The following is a 19,306-nucleotide window of genomic DNA, read 5'->3' as shown; positions in this document are numbered from 1 at the left end:
AATTAGGCACCTATAAACGGCAGCAGTCATACATCGCTGTCAATCTATCGCAATGATTCATTGAAGTAATTGAGAAATGGTATTTAGCTTTGTTAATCCGCAACGTTCTATGTTTACAATATGTCCATAACACATAGCATATATTTAGTACAGTAAAAACATGATTGGCCCCGCTAGTAGAGAATAAATAAATGAAGAATTAAAAATTAATCCAGTGGCACATTTCCAACAACAGACCAAGTCGAGCCATCGTATTTGATCTCTCTTACTTTCCCCTTCACCAGGTAGTAACAGCGAGCCATATCGAATTTGGACTGTATAGGGGTGACAACGTAATTGGTTGCAGTAAGGCATGCGATATCTGTTCCTTCGTCGGGACTTCCGAGGGCATCTGGTGTTGATGAAGTTTGCCACCCGTTGTTGTCATCGTTCTTGGTCATCTGGATAGCACCAGTATCGTTTCGCCATAGAATATAAGTATTCATAAGACTATCTTGCTGCGTATTCTTGGGAATGGCAAAGGCTCCGATGCTTGTTTGAGAAGGGATAATGTCAGGTGGTGCATCTGCAAGCCAACGTTAGTATAAATACAGCAGTCAGAATCCCTTCCATTAGGTCTTACCTGCAGCTGCTCCCACACTGGAATTGACCCGCCATTCCGCAAAAAGCCTCTGATCATCTCGTTGATAGATGAAATTTGCGCTGCCAGTCCTCCCTCCCCAGTAGGGGACTTCAACCAGTGCTGAGTGATTTGTACTTGAGAGGTTCAACAACTGTTGACTCCAGACGCTCTTTGTCGAAAAATAGGCTTCTTCTAATTGATTCACTTCGTTCTGAAAGATGACGCTGGGCCAATAGGTTGCAATCCTCGTGTTTGGGCCTGCTTTGTAGGCCAACGGGTCGATGGTACCTTTGGTGTCCGTAGTTGTCACCACTGGGTACTTTTCCTCTCGGATTATCCATTCGTTAATGTAGTCTTGCTTTCCTTGGTAGAATATATCGATTTGCGTATAATTCTACATATTAATTGGCGCGTTAGATAAGGACAGTGCTTAAAGGGCGATGGGAGAGGGCGGGAAGTCTTACATTGTCGGAGGTCACTTTACCACCACTGTAGAACGTGGAATTGTAACAACAAGTGGCAAGTGGAGTGCCCATCTTTGGTTCCGGGTCGACATTATACGTTGACACCGCTGACCATTTGTTATTGTTCGAGCTGTAGCCTATCATGCGCAATTGCCCATCATTTCCCTGGTAGGCGAGGCGGATGTTGTAACTCGACGTAGTTTCCCACCAACCGGTTACTCCTAAGCTTGATTTGGAGTAAATGGCGCTGGGCGACGAGGAGGAGGAGGAAGAGGGAGTTGAAGAAGCGGATGATGTAGGCGTGCTTGAGGATTTGGAGGACGCCGAGGAGTTGTGATGATTTCGCGACCCAAGAACACCGCCAACCACAGCTGCCACTATCACGACTACTAGAGCCACAATCGCGATCGCAATCCATATGAGCCTTCTTCTCGCGTTTTTCTGTGGTGTATTGTGTCCAATAGCTGATGCAGCTTCGTTAGCTTCGTTCTCAGCCTTTATTTTGTTGCTTTCGTTAAGCAAATCGCCATTAACCACTTCCAAACCATCATATCCGCGGAAAAGCTCAGGAGCTCCAGCGTCGCCTAGTGTGTTGGAGCCATCTAATCTAGATGCATCAACTTCCGGCAAAACCCCAGGCCCCGCGGTCTCGCTGTAGGGTGATACCATGAGAATCGAAGGTGCTCCTAGAGCTCGTCACCATCATCAGGTAAAGAAGAAGGGAAGAAAGGGAAAATAAAAACGAGAGAAAGCCGGAGAGAAAAAATTCGGAAGCGACATCACGGGTTATGTCAATCGGTAGTGCTCACTCTGGAGGATTCAGCCTACTGGGGGCTGCTTTCAAGGGCTAGCGAGGCTCATGTAACATCGTGCCACTGACAAGGTTTATAGTCTGCCTAAGCCAATGATATAATTTTCCAGGCATAGGATGCTGAAGGATTCAGGATCGGCTACGAAAGCCAATCGTAAGGCTGTAAGGGCGGTGCCGTGTTTGAGATCGGCGGCTGAATGCCCAATCATAAGATGTCAGAGGAAGCTAATGGTGTGGAACTTGCATTAGATGGATTTATAGTAAAGGGGAAAGGCTGGAATGACATTAATGTGCTTGGCAATTCCCATTTGTTCTGAAGCTCAAATTATTATTACTTAAAATTGGTTCCTTGCGCACAACTATAAATGGGCACTCTGCTGCTACCTTGCAGTTTTGAAGCGTTCATGCCCAACAATCCATGCAGCGTAATGGATATCCTAGAATTGACGCTAAACAACAACGTCTCAATTAAATATTATATCGTTTACTAAATCTAGTTTTTCCTGTTCATTCAATTAGTCAGGCTGCCAATCATCATGCCGGAGTGAAGAGGAGTTAGGAAATCACATACTGAAATACAGTGCCATCTTGGTAGATGGAACATCCGTTAAATGCAGTTCCAATACCGCACTCCATGGTAACTGCGCCTGCCCATGCATCTTGAGAAGCAATGCAGTACACCGATTCGCCGTTAGCTCCGCAAGACGGGAACCAGTTCATACCGACTGTTATGCATCCAGGCGTTCTGCCGCAGAACGCAGTGCAGATGGCAGCTCTGGCGGCATGCGTTGTACCGGCAGGGATGTCTTGCGAATATTGATCGAGGTAGTCACTACAATTGTCAAATTAGCTCCATGAGCTTCAGCGGTTTACATATTCCAGACTAGGCGTTACTCACGCTTCCAAGACATAGGAGCAGCCATCTTGCGGGCCGAATACTTTGGTATACGCAACACTAGTTGTGAGAGTAACAGTAGCGGCAGGTACGATGACCGTCGTAGTGGATGTTGTAGGAACGGTTGTGGTTAATGCTACATTGACTGGTGAGGAAGCAGTAATTGAAACTGTCGTGGTGGTGGCCGTAGGGACTTCGCTGATGAAGACTGTCGACAGAGTCGAGACCGAATCAGTGCTGATAGTATCTGTTTCAGTATCCAATACTGTGGTCACATAACCAACAGAGGTAGTGGTTGTCTGTATGGAGAGAGTTAGTACAGAAGTTGTGAGTGATCTCAGGAAAAGGAGACTGACAGATGCGGTGCTGATGGTAGATGTCGACGCCTCTTTCGTTGTGGTTGTGCCGACGACATTCACAGTTTTGGTCACACCGCCAACAGTCTTAAACGAAGTATGGGTGCACTTTGTCGTATGCGTGACGGTACGCGTCGGTCCGGAAACTTCGATACACTTTGTTCCGTCAGCAACAAATTATTAGACACAGACTCTCTAACACAAGACGTACCGAGCAAGCCGTCTTCAAGATGTTATTCTGGCATCTGGCCAGCTTTGGCAGAAGATCATCGCGATAATCGTGGTAATGGCGCCTTTGCAGGCCAGTATCGACGGTTGTGTAGGCCGTAACAGTTCCAGATGAGGCTGTTACTGTGGCTTGTTGAGTCTCAAAGACTGTGATGGTCGCGGTTGTGATCGTTGTGGGGACCGTAGCTACGGTTGTAGTGCTACACACGATTAGTTACTGTCCGCAGCTTGTTTCGTATACTATTAACTCACATGATGTCGGTTCCAGTGGTTTGGTAGTCCGTCGATGTAGCAGTGTATACGGTGACAACATCGGTCTGAGTGTAGACAGTATCAATCTCCGTGCCGGTGTGAACAGTTTGTGTCTATGTAGGGAAAGATCAGTTGGTGAGCCAAACTTAGGACATTATATAACATCGAAGTTGGCCTACCGAAATTCCAGTGGTGACCGTGGCAGTCTGCGTAGTCGTGTAGACGTATGCTGTCGCAGTCGATGTGTAAACAGTAGATGTGGTGGTGCCGGTGGTGAGCGTAAGAGTCTTGGCAGGTTTGGAGATCGTCACAACTGCAGTTGTCGGTATCGTCACTGTTCGAGTGATGGTCGAAGCAGGCAAGGGGTCTTCTTTTGTTTAGCCAAGGCGCTCGCTATTGCCCAGACGATTACTCACAATGGCGAGAACAGTATAATTCCGCTGGCGGGTAGTGCTTCAGAGGGAGCAGCTCATTGTACGGGAAACGCTGGCACACACGGTCAATGCCCAGCACAGACTGGGCATTGAGAAGGAGGACAGTAAACAGGACCTTGAGTGACGCCATCTCGAGACTTTGCTGTGTGCCAAGAGAGTCTGGAAGAAGCAGGTTGCGCAAACTGCAACCACTGATATTATTATGATCTCTGACTACCCCGTCCTAGTGTGTTTTTGTCACTTCGCCTCCTACTGATCTAGGTTCCCAATTCTTGCCTCGTGAGCTACAAGACAGTCCCTTGCCTACGCTAAAAGCCTGCTTTGTTTGCTAGAAAAAGTCGACTCAAACCGCAAAAGGAGATTACACGTCTTAGCCTGGCTTTGGGTAACGCTATACAATGCAGATCTGGGTCTAGATTTCCAGCTGCAAGGCTTGAATCAATTTACCGTCAGAGAGAGAGGTGCCTGATTGGATCTTAGCTCTAGGAGCTGCCGTAGATCCCCGCTAAATCCCGATAGTATGAGAATACTTCCGACTATTTGAACAAGCACGATGGTCTAGTCAGTTAGCTGCGGGAGCCCCTCTGCTAGATTCAAAATCGATTACCGCTGGATATCGCCTCAGGGACCAGGCTGGAGTAAGATCAACGTTCAGCTCCTGCACAGTCAAGGCACTAGCCCTGGCAGCTCGTATATCTCTCTGCTTAGCGTCAAAACAACTGTCAATCTTGGGGACTGTTTTCTCCGGTAAATAACTAGTACAATGAGGGTCTGAAACTGGGCGTAAACTAAGTGCAGCTGCATGTAGGGAGGCAAGGAGGACAATGCAATGATGACCCCAGTGCTATGTTGTTTATAGAATAAAAAACAACTCGCTCCCGCCTATGAACAAAGAAGAGATGCTTCACTGCAAATTCCAACTTTTTCGCTCCCAATTTCACAGCGGCGCGCCTTAAGCCGTTTTGAATGATCGTGTGTGGTTTCGTACTCTCTCTCTCTGGGTGCTGTCACACCACAAAACGAAACAAGTTTATCGGAAGCCAATCAAATAGAGAGGGAGGAATGTTGCTCTGTTCTGATAATGAATTTGGGCAGTAATCGACACCTTGACATTTACAGTCCGTAATGGCACCGGCCGCCACATCACGCAGTTATTTCGCGTCCTGTCAATAAGCGACCTGCAAACTGGCAGTTTCTCAGCCGCGGCTGAGCTCTGAGACAGGGAATGAGAGTTAGCCAGGAATAGCTTCCATGGCTTACAGGTCAGTAAGTGACAGACGCCCAAGTTTGTAACATAAAAGATGTAACTTAGCATGTAAATTGATGGGAGGAGGCTGTAGTTCTGAATTCATAATTTATTAAATAATTGCTCGTCTATTTTCTATCGCTTTCTCTTTACTAATTCATTCATTCATTCGTTTAGCCCTGCAGGGGAGATGTGCATGTAAATGCGTTGATCTGTGGGGACGAGAAGGCGTCCATCAGACCCTTGATCGCTGCATATGCTCCAAGTCCACTCAGCGCCATAGAGCCAAGCGTGTAGACGAGGAGCATAGCATTCAGATACCAAAACTTGGCAAAGAATCCACGGATCCATCGCTTGATTCCAGAGTCCCGTCGGTAAACCTCGCCAGTTACCGGGTTAAAGGCCTCCTCGCCTTGCATCGCGTTCTTCTGAACAAAGAGTCCGAGGCCGATAAATGCAGGGAACGTGTACGTGAATTGCACCAGGCAAATCGCAGCGATAACGCTAGTCAGGCCGAAGAAGTCGGGGATAGAAGCAGCGATGATGAAGGCGACGGTCCAGTAAATCGGAACGGTGACAGCCCAGAGGATCTTGCCACCGGTCGAGGTGATCGGTGGAGCTCTAAACACCTCCATGAACACGTTGTTGTAGATAACCTTGATTCCAATGTTGCCGTAGAGAGTTGCAGCAATGATTCCACTGAGGACGGCAAGCATGTTGCAAACAGTTTGCCAGGCATAAGGCGACAGGCCCTGGTAAGCGAGCTATTGTGGCAGTTTATTAGTACATGCGAATATGTGACTCAGTGTGCGTTTGAAGAAACTTACCTGATTGGCATATTGTCCCTGGTAAAAGTAAACAAACGATCCATAGGACATGTAGCAGGCGTAGATGAAGAACTGAGCACCCCACATGGCCTTGAGGAAATCCCGAGGTCGTTGAAGCTCGGCCATGAACTCAACGAACAGCTGCGCACCTCCATACGCATAGACACCATTCATGAGACCGTTGATGGAGCCAGTGAAGCCGTTGGTCGAAGGCGGAATGCCACCATGTCTCTCGATAGGAGGATAAGTTCCGTTGGCAAATGGCGTAACCGATGCGCCACCCAAGGCAGCTCCAGCAGAACCAGCCTGAGCAGCGCCATAGTTGGGCTCGCTATGGGCCATCACACCCATACTGATGAACATGATCATCAAGTTGAGAACCACAGCGAAGTTTGCCAAGAAACCCAGCTTGTTAAGGGTCCTGATTTGTCCGAGGAAGAAGCCTACAACCGCCCAGATCAGGCAGCAAACGATGTAGCAGAGGCGGAATTTTGACACCTGTGAGATGGAAAGACCGTTGCTGATAACAAGGATGCCAACGCTGATCATGAGCTGCAGAGCTTGAAGGAAGTTAATGGTATAGCGAAGCCAAGGGCCCCAGATGCGGAATCCAAGATCACCGTAGTTCTTAGCCGGGAACTCGTATGAGTCAACATCCAAGAAGACTTTCCAGAGGAGGTAGCCGGAACTAATAAATATTAGTAAACAAGCAGCGTCAGAATAATTCTCAATAACTTACAATCCGGCGCAGATTCCGAACAGAGTGAACAGGCCAATGCCCTCTCCCCAACCCATAGTACCGATAGAGAAACCAACTCCAAAAGGACCCAAGATGTCGGTTGTGATCAAGTAAAAGCAAGCAGCTGCACTGGCGGAACGCAGAGCCCGGCTCGCGTTTGTCCATTCCAGATCTGTGATAAGCAATTTGTTACCGGAAGCCGCCGCGTTGGGGTTAGCTGGCGGGTTCTCTTTTGCCTCTTTCTCGTTGGGTTTGAATCCCTCTATCCTTCTTGCAGTTCCTTTTGATGGAAAGATGAGCTCCATGAACGTGGTGGGTGGCTTTGTGGCTGCGACGGCATCCTCCTCTGCTCTTGTCTTCTCAGCATAGTACATGTATTCTTCGAGGGTGACGCTGGAGTCATGGAGAGGGCGATGCTGAGGCCTGATGGCGGATGGGAGGAAAATATTGGGGCCGGTAGAGGCATCCTCAGGTCCAGAGGAGTAATCCTCCTTCTCAAAGCCCATGTTGGCGATGTAAAAGGATCAAAAGCGAGACTTTGTTGTTGTTTATGAATGAGATGATGCGTAAAGAGTTCCTGAGATTGCAAAGCGATAGACGAGACAGCGATTTGGTTGCTGAAAACCTACAGCAAACGACGGGGCACAACGATGGAGGCTCTCTGGGGAAATAAAGACACTCTGGGGATATATAAGTATATTCAGTAGCACGACATTAGATGCATCGCTGCTCCTTATCAGTCGCCACATTTGAGACTACTTCACCACGCCAGACTCCATCTTCTGGAACCCCGTGGCAATGGCCATGTCAACAACCCATTTCTCGTAGGCCATGCCGCAGATGGCTGCCCGCGATATGGACATAACTGGTGGTGAGTAAATACGAATACAAACCCAACTAAGTGCTACTGGTTAGACCAAGGAGATGCCGATCGCTCCGTGTGGTTGAACTACAACGACTTTTGTCCGACGATTGGAACTTTTTTTTTCGGCCCACCAAAGGGTTGCAACCTGACTGCTTTCATCAAGTTAGATCCAAAGGGCGTGCTCTGATTCCGGACAAAAGTCCCAAATCTTGCATGCCGCGCCGAGGATTGGGCGTAAATCCAGTCTCTCTGGGGAGTCAATGTGTCAGCCGACCTCGGCGAACTTGTGGCCAAATTCCATATCAGCTACGTAAAAAATATTTTCTTCCATGGAGCTTTAGCCTCGTTCGATTTGGCATGACTAGTTGTGTCAAAGATGCTCCTGTGGAGAGGAGTTTCGGGACCCATATCCGGGCTGAACTTCTGGAATGTCTCGATTCAGTGTCTGAGAAGATGGAAGTCTTATGCAACATCTCTAAATCACAAACTTTCGGGTTCCTGGTTTTAACAGCTACGACTTAGTTACTTTTGATCCTTTTTTAGGAAACAATAAGCATAGGACAAAGGCAGTTCCCTTGTCAGACTTCAGGCTGTCACTCTGCATCGGAAAATTTATCCTCTCTGCGCGTCTTCCGAAGATGCCGTGGTGGAGAGTTTAGCAACACGCCACACAATGACGACATGTGGAAAATGCCCCGAGTGGAGTAAACTCGAACTCCATTTGCCTTCTAGTGCGTCGGGAGAAGGCGAGAGCGCACGTTTTGTTTGGAAGGCCTGGGTGAGAACAATGGCTTGGCTTGGACGATTGCAGCGCCTCCCGCAATACCAAGGCAGATCCTGTCTTGGCATCTCGATATCTAGACTATATCATCTGCCGGTAGACCAGTGGGTCACCTGTCAAAGAGCAAGAATGCAGATCGGATCATATACAGTCCAAGACGAGTCAAAACTACACATCTCCAGCTACGGTATAGCATTACATGGAAGCCATCACAAACACCGAATGGATAATAGATGTATGTCAAGGCATCACTTCACTTCATATATCTTGACAAATCGTCCAACTCAGACTCCAGTGCCGGGCCGAGGCATCATCACTAGGCTCGATGTAGTTGGCGCTCCGGCTTGACACATAGCCACTCGGCTCGGAAATGCCGACTCGATTCGAGGCACGGCTTATATCGCCAAGTCTGGAACTAAAACAGGCCGGGCTAAGGCCGAGATCCGCCTCCCGGCCCACTCCCGGACTTCCATGTGTTCCGGAAGATGCTACTCTCCGATTCGGAAGTTATTGGGAGACAGTCATCTTGAGCAAGAATAGCTGTATTTGAAGTAGATCATCTACCGCTTGACGAATACGATATAGCAGATGGTTCCCATGTATTGCGTGATCTTACATGTGCGCTCTGTCCCGTCCTGAAAAATCAGCCAGCTATCTATATATGAGTCACGACTACTTGTTTTGCCAACAACTATCCATGGTTATGTATCATAAACTAATGATAACAAGCTTCAGCTGATGATTGATGTTAGAGCTGGATAATTCTTTGTGAGATCCATACTTGGACCCTTTCCCCAGAGTCCGTCCCTTCACCCCAGAATGTAGCGAGCCTTGGATCCTACAACCAGATGCCAAACAGTTTCTGCTTCAATTTTATCCTGCTTTTAATTGGCCCAGATTCGGTTTTCATTAGCAATGCCCATCTCCAATGGTGGGGTCCACCAGACAGTTTCTCCAGGTAGAAATTTGACACGTCTTTATCTTTTCGCCCCTCTGGAGAGCTTCATCCGGTGGGTATAGAATCGATGAGAAAATCCACTCTCCTTCATCTTATAAACTATTAATCAGCTGCACATGGCCTTTTCCCACGGAGTCGCAACTCAAATTCCGCGGCTAAGAGTGTCTTGAATTGGAGACTGCTGTAACTATGGGGGGACAGTGTCTTGGTATCCGATGAGCCGAGGAGCAATGATCTATATAGAGACATTAAATCACACTAGTGGAAAATGCTAGTTAATGGCTTACCATCTAGTTATGCAGCTAGACATGGTTAATGTATTTGACAAGCCTTGACAGCTTCAAGGCCAGCTAATCTCTCTTGGGACTCAAACGCCGAAACAGTCAGTCAAACATTTAGTAGCTCTCCGATTCGGTAATGGTAGTTTAGAAGTTTACCGACACTATCTAGGGTTATATGTATCTTTATCTTCATCTAAGAGCATAAAGCTCGTTCCGGATACGACGCAGCCGGAGCCATTCCAGTCACCCAATATGCTGATGACCATGTTTCAACTTGAGCCGCGAGTGTCCGAGGAGCAACTGTCAACCCCACTCAGTGATCCAGCTGCGTAAGCTCTCGTCAAGACATTTCCAAAAGGGCGCTGATGTCTTATTTAGTCGTATCGCACTAAATCATATCGACTGAAAGCCTCCACGTGGGATGACATGGCAAATCCTTGTTAAAATCTAGACCGTTATCCTTGCAAGTTGGATGATAGAGGAAGCTATGTTTAACAGTGAGGCAGACTCAGATTGGTCTCTGTATAAGGATTCGTGTACCTCATCAACTCTTTTTTTTATTCACTATGGATCATCTGACAACACCTTTAGGCTATTTGTACAGATATTCCATCATGCCCTCCAACCTCCCGTTCACTTTCTCCCATTATCGTGCAGTGTTATGGAGGCCAGCAAACGAAGAACCGGATGCCTGGTGAGTAGAGACAAAAGCGCTGCTCTTAACCGATCGGTTCTCTGATCCACCTTCCACAATGATGCCCTTCCCAGTCGCTGAATCTGTGCGGGTGATGGCAAATTCTTTGCGCGCATATGGAGAGCTTCCTTTGAGTGCCATGTCAGCGAGTGCCTTTCCTATCATTGGCACGAACTTCATGGCCCATCCGGCTGTGAAGACGACTACACTGTCTTTGGCTCCGCCGTTGAGATACTTTTCAGGGACAAAGTCCAGAACAAACATGTTGTCTACATGCCGAGTCAGCAAGTCTCGTTGTCAATCTATCCATACGATTATACGCACCAAACACATTGGTCTGCAGGCAACTCGATGTCAACGCAGGAATGGTAGGATCGACGTTGACACAATGATTGCGGATAAACTCTTGCGTATCAGCAATATCCTCCGGGTTAATAGTGCTTGTAAGTCTCTCGTTGGGATCCTTGATCCGCCGGGTGGCTGCATCCACGGCGATGCGAGCAAGATTCGGAGGACCCCATGGAAGTGCTGGAAAGCCATAGAAGAGCTGTGATCTGCCGTTCTTATCAGGCGCAAACTGGAACCACATGCCTAGTTGAAAGAGTTAACTCATACACCCCTAACTCATGGGAGAAATGGATCAAGCCACGTACTGGGGAATATCGTTCCTTTCGGCCCTGCATTGCAGTTAAAGTATGAAAACACCATTTCCCAAATGTCGAGGTCGAGAGAGATATCGAAGCTCGGCTTAAGAACATGGTTCACGTAGGCACCAGAGGCGATAATGATCTTCTTTGCCTTGAAGACCGCGGCATCGGTCTCATGACGAACAGCATGAACATCCCAGGCGTAATGAGAATGATTAGAAGGCTTAATAGCCTGGACCTTGGTATGCTGTTTCGCAGTGGCGCCATAGTCCAGTGATAATTTATACAACGTCCTCAACAGAAGCTGGACATTGATGACGCCGTTGTCTGGCGCGAAGAGACCAATGTACTTAGGGTCGAGGTTTTTGAACGGGTAGCGTGCCTCGATCTCCTTAGCAGATACTTTGAGATGATAAATTAGCACGTGGGAGGATACGGTAGTTCGCATACATGCCACAACTTACACTCTTGATAAGTCATCCCCAGGCGATCCAGGTTAGCAATTGGCCCCAACAAGGTTCCTGTTAAAATTGTGAGACAAGAGCGTCAAAAACAGAGTTATTTTGGGAGGATTTCATACCTTCAGGTGTATCACCGCCATAGTCCTTGTCGCCAAAGTTGAGGAGGCCGCTCATCCATCGCAGTGGCGTACCGGAATCTCTCTCAAGATCATCCCAGAGAGCCAGGGCTTCCTTGGCAAGATCGGCCATGTAATCCTCCGTATACCTGATTAGATGATTAGCTATGTTTTATGTACACATAGTGAAAACGAGAAGAAGAAGAAAAGACGAAAGATTACTCACATTGTTCGGAACATCCGAGCCAAATCGTTAGAGCTCCCAGCATGATTGAAGAAATTGTTTTGCTCAAGAACAACGACTTTGGCACCCTCTTTGGCTGCTTCATAGGCAGCTGCCAATCCAATTGGGCCGCCACCAATGACGACAACATCGTAGATTTCGTCTGCCATATTGAGGGGATTCTGAAGCGAGTGTTTTCGGTTTGATTCGATATCCTAGAGAATGTGATTGAAGTATTTGTCTCAATAGGTAAACTCTAGGAGGAACCTATATCCAGCACTGAAACAACGTGATGTGGCGGCAGAGAAGACCTTCGGAATGTCGGCTTAATATAATACTCAATTGAGTCGTATAAACCACTGCGCCACAAAAGGTGATGCCGTAAAATGTCCAAGATGAGACATATTGTGCTCGTGATTCGATTCTCACATGTATCTTGGCCATCATGATACATAGAATCAATTCTCACATGTGATTGATCGGCCTCCCCATACCTCCACGAGCAATAGATACCCTTCCACTCTAGGCCAAATCAGATCTAGTGACGGCTTTTGCGCTCCAGGCCGCTCCCACCGCATGCAGGTATTCCATCCCGGCCCTGAAAAGAGTCTAGCTTTCAGCCTTCACCTGTAAGTGGCTGGCGGGATCATGTTCGAGCTTCATGCATGCTCAAGGCTCTGAGCCTCGTTGATGATGAGGGGATTCAAGACATGCATTTCAGCTTTGGTAGCACGAGCCAATAGTGTTTGCTGCTCATGTTGTCTGTGCTTTCTGTGCCGCTTCTTGTGCCGCTTCTATGCCGTTATCGCCTGTTTTATAGCGTCAGCCAAGCCAATCAGTCTCCCCCAGCTGGATTCCCTCCCGTGTCATTTTTCTCCCCGTTACGCAATTCTTCTTTAATCGATACTACTATACAGTATGATGGAGAGCTTTTACTGGTGCCCACTTTGTGGCAATGCTATTGATGTCTTTGAAGTCGGAGCTGAGCACGGAAATCGATAGCCTGACCTCTAACGGCTGTCGGTAGCCGAAAGGGGATGAGAGCGGAGGCGGTTAATTCAGCCAGGTATTGATTAACGGAACTCGCAGCTTGTGTTCACTTAGGCTCTGAATAAGATATAAATAAGGAAAGGAAAGGCTACGCAGTCGAAGTAAACTGCTACCATAGCCATTTTCTCATCATTGCCATCTCGTTACTATATTTGCCAATATGGACAATGTTGACTTTGCTGAGTCTGTCCGAACCCGCTGGGCGAGGCGACTTATTCGTGAGAAGGTCGCCAAGGAACTCAACATTCTAACCGAAAGACTTGGTGAGGTGCCCGGAATCCCTCCTCCAAGAGAAGGCAGGTTCCTGGGCGGCGGCTATTCTCACGACAATCTACCGTCTGATCCCCTCTATTCCAGCATTAAGCCGGCTCTTCTAAAGGAGGCTCCTCGAGCAGAAGAGGAACTGCCGCCCCGAAAGGTGTGCATCGTAGGCGCTGGTGTTTCCGGCCTCTACATAGCCATGATTTTGGACGATTTGAAAATCCCAAACCTCACTTACGACATCTTCGAATCCAGCTCCAGGACTGGTGGTCGCCTGTATACGCACCATTTCACCGACGCCAAGCATGACTATTACGACATTGGTGCTATGCGATACCCTGACATTCCCAGCATGAAACGTACCTTTAACCTGTTTAAACGTACTGGGATGCCTCTCATCAAATATTACCTTGATGGCGAGAATACCCCTCAGCTGTACAACAATCACTTCTTCGCCAAGGGTGTGACAGACCCCTATATGGTGAGCGTGGCCAATGGCGGCACCGTGCCAGACGATGTTGTCGACAGTGTTGGAGAGAAGTTACAGCAGGCTTTCGGTTATTACAAAGAGAAGCTTGCCGAGGACTTTGATAAAGGGTTTGATGAGCTCATGCTCGTCGACGATATGACCACTCGAGAGTACTTGAAGCGAGGCGGACCCAAGGGCGAAGCGCCCAAGTATGACTTCTTCGCTATCCAATGGATGGAGACACAAAACACTGGGACGAATCTGTTTGATCAGGCTTTTTCCGAAAGTGTCATTGACTCGTTTGACTTTGATAACCCGACAAAGCCCGAGTGGTACTGCATTGAGGGAGGAACATCGCTTTTGGTGGATGCCATGGAAAAGACCCTTGTCCACAAGGTACAGAACAACAAGAGAGTTGATGCCATTTCCATTGACTTGGACGCTCCGGATGATGGGAACATGTCGGTCAGGATAGGCGGAAAGGATCACTCCGGATATAGCACAGTCTTCAACACCACCGCTCTGGGCTGCCTTGATCGTATGGATCTGCGTGGTCTCAGCTTGCACCCTACCCAGGCAGATGCCATTCGATGTCTGCACTATGACAACTCGACCAAGGTGGCTCTCAAGTTTAGCTACCCGTGGTGGATCAAGGACTGTGGCATCACTTGCGGTGGTGCAGCCTCGACTGATCTGCCTCTACGAACTTGCGTATACCCATCATACAACTTGGCCGATACTGGTGAGGCTGTTCTGCTTGCCTCATACACTTGGTCTCAAGATGCAACTCGCATTGGATCGCTGGTGAAGGATACACCACCACAGCCGCCCAAGGAGGATGAGCTCGTCGAGCTGATCCTGCAGAACCTGGCCCGCCTGCATGCTGAGCATATGACTTACGAGAAGATTAAGGAGGCTTACACGGGCGTATATCACGCCTATTGCTGGGCTAATGATCCCAATGTCGGTGGCGCTTTCGCCCTCTTCGGTCCCGGCCAGTTCAGCAATCTGTATCCGTACCTGATGCGGCCAGCGGCGGGCGGCAAGTTCCATATCGTCGGAGAGGCATCTAGCGTACATCACGCCTGGATCATAGGGTCTTTGGAGAGCGCTTACACCGCTGTTTACCAGTTCCTGTACAAGTACAAGATGTGGGATTACTTGAGGCTGTTGTTGGAGCGCTGGCAGTATGGTCTCCAGGAGTTAGAGACGGGGAAGCACGGTACGGCTCATTTGCAGTTTATTCTGGGTTCACTTCCCAAGGAGTACCAGGTGAAGATCTAAAGCGAAAGAGGTACTACGGCATGGAGACGATTTTGGGTAGAGATCCTAGTATTCCAGCAGTTTCATAGAAAGTGTGATGTTTGTTAGTCCCACTTTGAGTCTCTGTTCGTCTGAAAGTGCCTACCATGACCCGGTGATTAGTATAACAGAATTTGTCATTCTCATCAGCCATAAACCGAGGTCACTGAGCCTTGTATAGTTGAACCAAGTCTCAACGTTCGCGGCCGAGATTAGGAGTGAGAGTTGCTCTGTGCAAGACATTTTGTTTGACAAATTGCTGCCGCCTTGATCTGACTTGATGTTATTCTTTCCTGTGCCCCTCTGGCGAAGGGTGAGCCTGGACCAAGGGAATCAATTATCTGGAACTTCTTCTCTTTGCCTTCCGCCCCGCCGCCGTTTGACGCACGGATTCAGATAAGATGAAGCTTGGACACTGGCTCGCCATGACCAAGATGTCTATCTGTGTTGAAAGTTGGCTTAGGCAACAGAGGAACCGAGCGGGGTTGGATGTTCCTACATCGGCTTGATTCGACAGAAACGTGTGCAGCATGTCCATCTTCACTGTCATCACCTTCGGCACTGCTTTTGGGAACACTCTCAAAACCTAGTCCGCTCGCGACTCACACGTTTACATAGCATCATACCGATGGTGGCTCAAGCTTCAACCAACAGACCCGCTGGGCTACCGGTTGACAACCCAAGCAAGTCTTACTGGCTTTCAGAGCCGTCTGAGATCCTTCTTGGCCACCGTACCACGAAAGACTTGCCGCAAACTGCAGATATCCTCATCATTGGAAGCGGCATTACTGGCGCCTTTGCAGCTCACTTCCTCAAACAAAAGGCGCCCAACTTGAACGTCGTTATGTTTGAGGCAAGAGAGGCATGCTGGGGCGCCACCGGGAGGGTGAGTCCTCTTGTCATGAAAATAGCCAGCTAATCCATCAAACTGCGAGTGGTGCGATTGGGGATAATGCTCTTACCATTTCTCGAGGCAACCTGCTTTTAGATGGTCACGAGAAGTCTTTGAGACGCTATCCTAACTCTACTGCTCTATTATTGAGGCACTAATGGCTCCCTGCCTTCTGACACCCATTGCTTACAGTCATGAACAGAATGGTGGTCATTGTCAGCCGGGATACTATGTCTCGCCGCCGCACACTGCTGCCTTTGAGCATCGAACATATTGTTACCTCAAGGAGTTTGTCGAATCACACTCGATTTCCTTGCGATTGGCGTGCCACAACGGGTGTACACGGCTTTTATTCTCCGGAGCTCTTTGCCACCGCCAAGAAGATCATCGAAAAGATCCAGGAAAAATATCCGGATATTGGTGCAAACATTGCAGTTGTCACGAAGGAGGGCAACAAATCTCCCTCATACGCTTTACAAAGTGAAGGGAGTTTGAAGGAGCTTACATTGGAGGACTTGAGAGTCGGGGCTGCCGAAGGCGCGGTGGTTCAGGCGAATGCTGCCAGCCTCTGGCCGTACAAGCTCGTTGCCTTTGTGCTGGAACGCCTCTTAGCAGCAGGTGGCTTCAATCTACAGACGAAGACTCCAGTTACGGGCCTCAAAAGAGTCGATATACCGGCGCGACAGTCCAGTTCCCACCCAGATGCCAGCAAAGCAGCGTCTAGAGGCTGGACAGCTCAAACATCCCATGGCGACATTTCAGCCCGCCATGTTCTCTTGGCAACAAATGCGTATACTTCTCATCTGCTTCCCCAGTTTGCCGACATCATCGTGCCAGTAAGAGGTCAGGTATCCAGCCTCAAGTCGTCGCCATCGGCACAGCCCGCCAAAGATCCGCTGGACATTGGACACACGTTCTATTTCGTCTCTGATCTCACCGACCGCAGAGATGATTACCTAGTGCAGAGACCTCCGCCAGGTGCAGAACTGATTTATGGCGGCGGACGCATCCACGCGGAGGGCCACGGATTCGGCGTGTGGGATGACAGCATCGTCGACGAACCAGTGGTGCGCTATCTCCAATACGAGTTGGGCGGCTTGATGGATCTCTCGGTACGTGAGCAAAGAAATGTACAAAGCAATCACAAGATTTTTCCTTCAAAGCAAGATGTTGAACCGACATTCGAATGGTCAGGCATCATGGGATTCTCGCGTGACGGCTGGCCGTGGGTTGGCCTTGTGCCGGAAAGCGCTGGTGGTGGAGATGGACTCTGGCTGTGCGCTGGATACTCTGGCGGCGGTATGCCCAACGCGGCTCTGTGTGCTAAGGCGGTTGTTGATATGATGATTCCTGGCCACGGGGATGAGGATGAGGTGGCCGGCAAGGTAGATCTCCCCCCTGAATATCTACTTACCGAGGATCGACTCGAGAAGGCGAGAGCATGCGAGACCGTTGCAGAAGCAGACAAGAGGGGAGCATTCCTGTTGGACATGGACATATTTTGAAGCGTGGTGAATACGAAATGTGCTCGACCAGTATTTCCGCAGATCAAATAGTTCTTCAATGCGTGTATGGCCTCGTACAAGGTAAACATGGACGGCGTTGCTTTTGGACAATCATGCTATCTGACACTAAGAGCAATTATGTGAGAAAATGGAATTATTTGCAGGGTCCAAAAAAATGGCTCCAGTGAAGAATAGCTACATAGCCTCTCGCCCATACCAATATGCACCTCTTAAGTGCATCAACAGCTCCAATTCACTCGTATGAGTCGAATGAATATCTGAATGCATGGGTAGCAGGCCACACGTAGTCGTCCACATGAGTGTAATCATCCACCAAATCTACATGCGTCTCCTGGTATATGTCATCAGCACCCACGTAACATACCCTTTCACAGGAGATCTCTTGAACTATATCTTTGCTCGCCTTGATTTCCGCCCAAGTCTTTCCAGGTAACTCTGCTCGAATGTCGCCTTGCTCGAGGTATCGCGAGCCTTGTTTTTCCTCATAATCAACACCTCTACCCCTTTTCATCACAACCAACATCTCCTTTTCAATCTCGCCATCGGCCATCAGCCGCGCATCTTCTGCATCTTGGTACTCTTCGATATCCTGATCAGGCGCTAACTCTTGCGTAAACTTGGTCCACGTACCCTTGTTGCTTATGTATGGCACAGTGACATCTAGGTACGGGATGTTGGATCGGTAAATGGTGACTGAAGCTCCAGAGTTTGAGCCGTCGCGGTCATCGAGTGTGCGTTGCCAGCCACCTGGCTGTGGCTCGCGCAAGAACCGGTTCTCCCCGATGAGTTCGTCGAGCTCATCAAGCCAGGCTACTTTGTAACCGATGAAGCCTGATGTGTGTGATTTGTAGTGAAGCTCTTTCCATCCGTCGCTATACTTTACTAGACGATTAAGAGAATCGTAGGAACTCTGGGCCTCACCAGTACCACACACCGTCAATCTGTCGAGTTTTAGTCCTGAAAGCAGCTTCAAGACCTGGTAAGTGTCGTATTGCACCAACCCTTCGCTATAATCAAACATCATGGGATGACCTGAAACCCGGATATGGCGAATCATTGAGCGAGTTTCAAGAGGAATGTCGGCAAGTTTATCGACCATAGCTTTCACCGTCTCGAAACAAAAGAGGACCCGGCCAATCCAGGATCTGCCGATTTCGACGTATGCTTGGCGGCAACTGATGAGAATAGCAAGGCCGTGAGGAGCTGGAATGAAATGATGAATCACCATGTCCCATCCACATCTCTCCCCAGATGTGAAGCGGGTTGATGAGAACAGGAATGCGTAAATCATGAGCCGGAGCTCTTGAGGAAGCCGCATCAGCAGACTTTTGGGTTGCTGGTAGGCAGCTCCGACCTTGACGACAATTGGAGCGCCCATTTTTGTTGTTTCTCGTCGAAATCTGATGGGAACTCTTCGCGAAACTCCCTATGGCGACTTTCTCTGTTTGTGAGAAGCGAAAACAGGGGCTGCGTGAGACTCTGAACCGGCTGGCGGGCTGCGCGCAGCAGAGGATGAATTATGCGATGAAAGAGGTACTCGTCTGCCTTGCAGTTGATAGAAAAGAGGCCATCGAGAAGATGATGCACAATTCTGAGAAGAGTGCAGATGTGAGCGTGAAGATTGCGTTTGTAGAGGCAGAGTGAATTGGCCAAGGCAGAGTGAATTGGCCAAGGAAGAGCAGCAGGACAAGTCACCTGACTCAGATAAGATATCAACGTTTTGCCTTGAAGGCGGTCTGAACAAATAGTGAATGTCAATAACCAAGTCTGCATGAATCTGAGGTACATTTCGTTGTATCATCAGTTGAGTTCGAATGGACGATGTGGCATCTACAACCATACAGAATATCAGAATTACATGCATACAAAGAATGAGCGAGCTTTGTATGGGGAAATCTCCATGGCG

At 48.6% G+C, this 19,306-nt stretch overlaps 7 protein-coding genes across 7 annotated transcripts; 2 read left to right on the top strand and 5 right to left on the bottom strand.

Annotated features, from left to right (window-relative positions):
- Positions 1–17: 17 nt before the first annotated feature.
- V8C40DRAFT_244582 (uncharacterized protein) lies at positions 18–1,910 on the bottom strand. Its single transcript, XM_083215690.1, has 3 exons — positions 1,087–1,910; positions 623–1,016; positions 18–565 (listed from the first exon to the last, which is right to left on the bottom strand). The coding sequence occupies exons 1-3, from the start codon at positions 1,753–1,755 to the stop codon at positions 207–209; spliced, it is 1,422 nt and encodes a 473-aa protein (XP_083073872.1). The 5' UTR covers positions 1,756–1,910; the 3' UTR covers positions 18–206.
- A 480-nt stretch (positions 1,911–2,390) lies between these two features.
- Positions 2,391–4,192, bottom strand: V8C40DRAFT_265671 (uncharacterized protein; the record flags this gene model as incomplete). The annotated part of the gene is made up of 8 exons (XM_083219679.1): positions 2,391–2,400; positions 2,469–2,729; positions 2,796–3,091; positions 3,149–3,304; positions 3,360–3,576; positions 3,629–3,741; positions 3,808–3,995; positions 4,045–4,192. The coding sequence occupies 8 exons, from the start codon at positions 4,190–4,192 to the stop codon at positions 2,391–2,393; spliced, it is 1,389 nt and encodes a 462-aa protein (XP_083073871.1).
- Positions 4,193–5,481: 1,289 nt separating this feature from the next.
- On the bottom strand, positions 5,482–7,380 carry V8C40DRAFT_287279 (transmembrane amino acid transporter protein; the record flags this gene model as incomplete). The annotated part of the gene is made up of 3 exons (XM_083222693.1): positions 5,482–6,072; positions 6,136–6,823; positions 6,875–7,380. 3 exons carry the CDS (start codon positions 7,378–7,380, stop codon positions 5,482–5,484), a joined length of 1,785 nt encoding a protein of 594 aa, XP_083073870.1.
- Positions 7,381–10,248: 2,868 nt separating this feature from the next.
- Positions 10,249–12,599, bottom strand: V8C40DRAFT_217892 (uncharacterized protein). Its single transcript, XM_083212190.1, has 6 exons — positions 11,904–12,599; positions 11,681–11,826; positions 11,565–11,621; positions 11,107–11,502; positions 10,778–11,044; positions 10,249–10,722 (listed from the first exon to the last, which is right to left on the bottom strand). The coding sequence occupies exons 1-6, from the start codon at positions 12,068–12,070 to the stop codon at positions 10,406–10,408; spliced, it is 1,350 nt and encodes a 449-aa protein (XP_083073869.1). The 5' UTR covers positions 12,071–12,599; the 3' UTR covers positions 10,249–10,405.
- Positions 12,600–12,785: 186 nt separating this feature from the next.
- V8C40DRAFT_217877 (flavin monoamine oxidase family protein) lies at positions 12,786–14,971 on the top strand. The gene has a single exon (XM_083212189.1). It carries the CDS (start codon positions 13,111–13,113, stop codon positions 14,962–14,964), a length of 1,854 nt encoding a protein of 617 aa, XP_083073868.1. The 5' UTR covers positions 12,786–13,110; the 3' UTR covers positions 14,965–14,971.
- A 412-nt stretch (positions 14,972–15,383) lies between these two features.
- On the top strand, positions 15,384–17,379 carry V8C40DRAFT_274794 (NAD(P)/FAD-dependent oxidoreductase; the record flags this gene model as incomplete). Its single annotated transcript, XM_083220642.1, has 5 exons — positions 15,384–15,466; positions 15,637–15,868; positions 16,077–16,166; positions 16,237–16,458; positions 16,510–17,379. 5 exons carry the CDS (start codon positions 15,384–15,386, stop codon positions 17,377–17,379), a joined length of 1,497 nt encoding a protein of 498 aa, XP_083073867.1.
- A 136-nt stretch (positions 17,380–17,515) lies between these two features.
- On the bottom strand, positions 17,516–19,220 carry V8C40DRAFT_217875 (uncharacterized protein). The gene has a single exon (XM_083212188.1). The coding sequence runs from the start codon at positions 18,776–18,778 to the stop codon at positions 17,633–17,635; it is 1,146 nt and encodes a 381-aa protein (XP_083073866.1). The 5' UTR covers positions 18,779–19,220; the 3' UTR covers positions 17,516–17,632.
- Positions 19,221–19,306: the final 86 nt, after the last annotated feature.

Source organism: Trichoderma camerunense, assembly GCF_050948025.1.
Source record: "Trichoderma camerunense strain CBS 138272 chromosome Unknown V8C40scaffold_8, whole genome shotgun sequence".
NCBI lineage: Eukaryota > Fungi > Ascomycota > Sordariomycetes > Hypocreales > Hypocreaceae > Trichoderma > Trichoderma camerunense.
The sequence above is the reverse complement of the archived record's forward strand: the minus strand, read 5'-3'. Positions and strand labels throughout refer to the sequence as shown.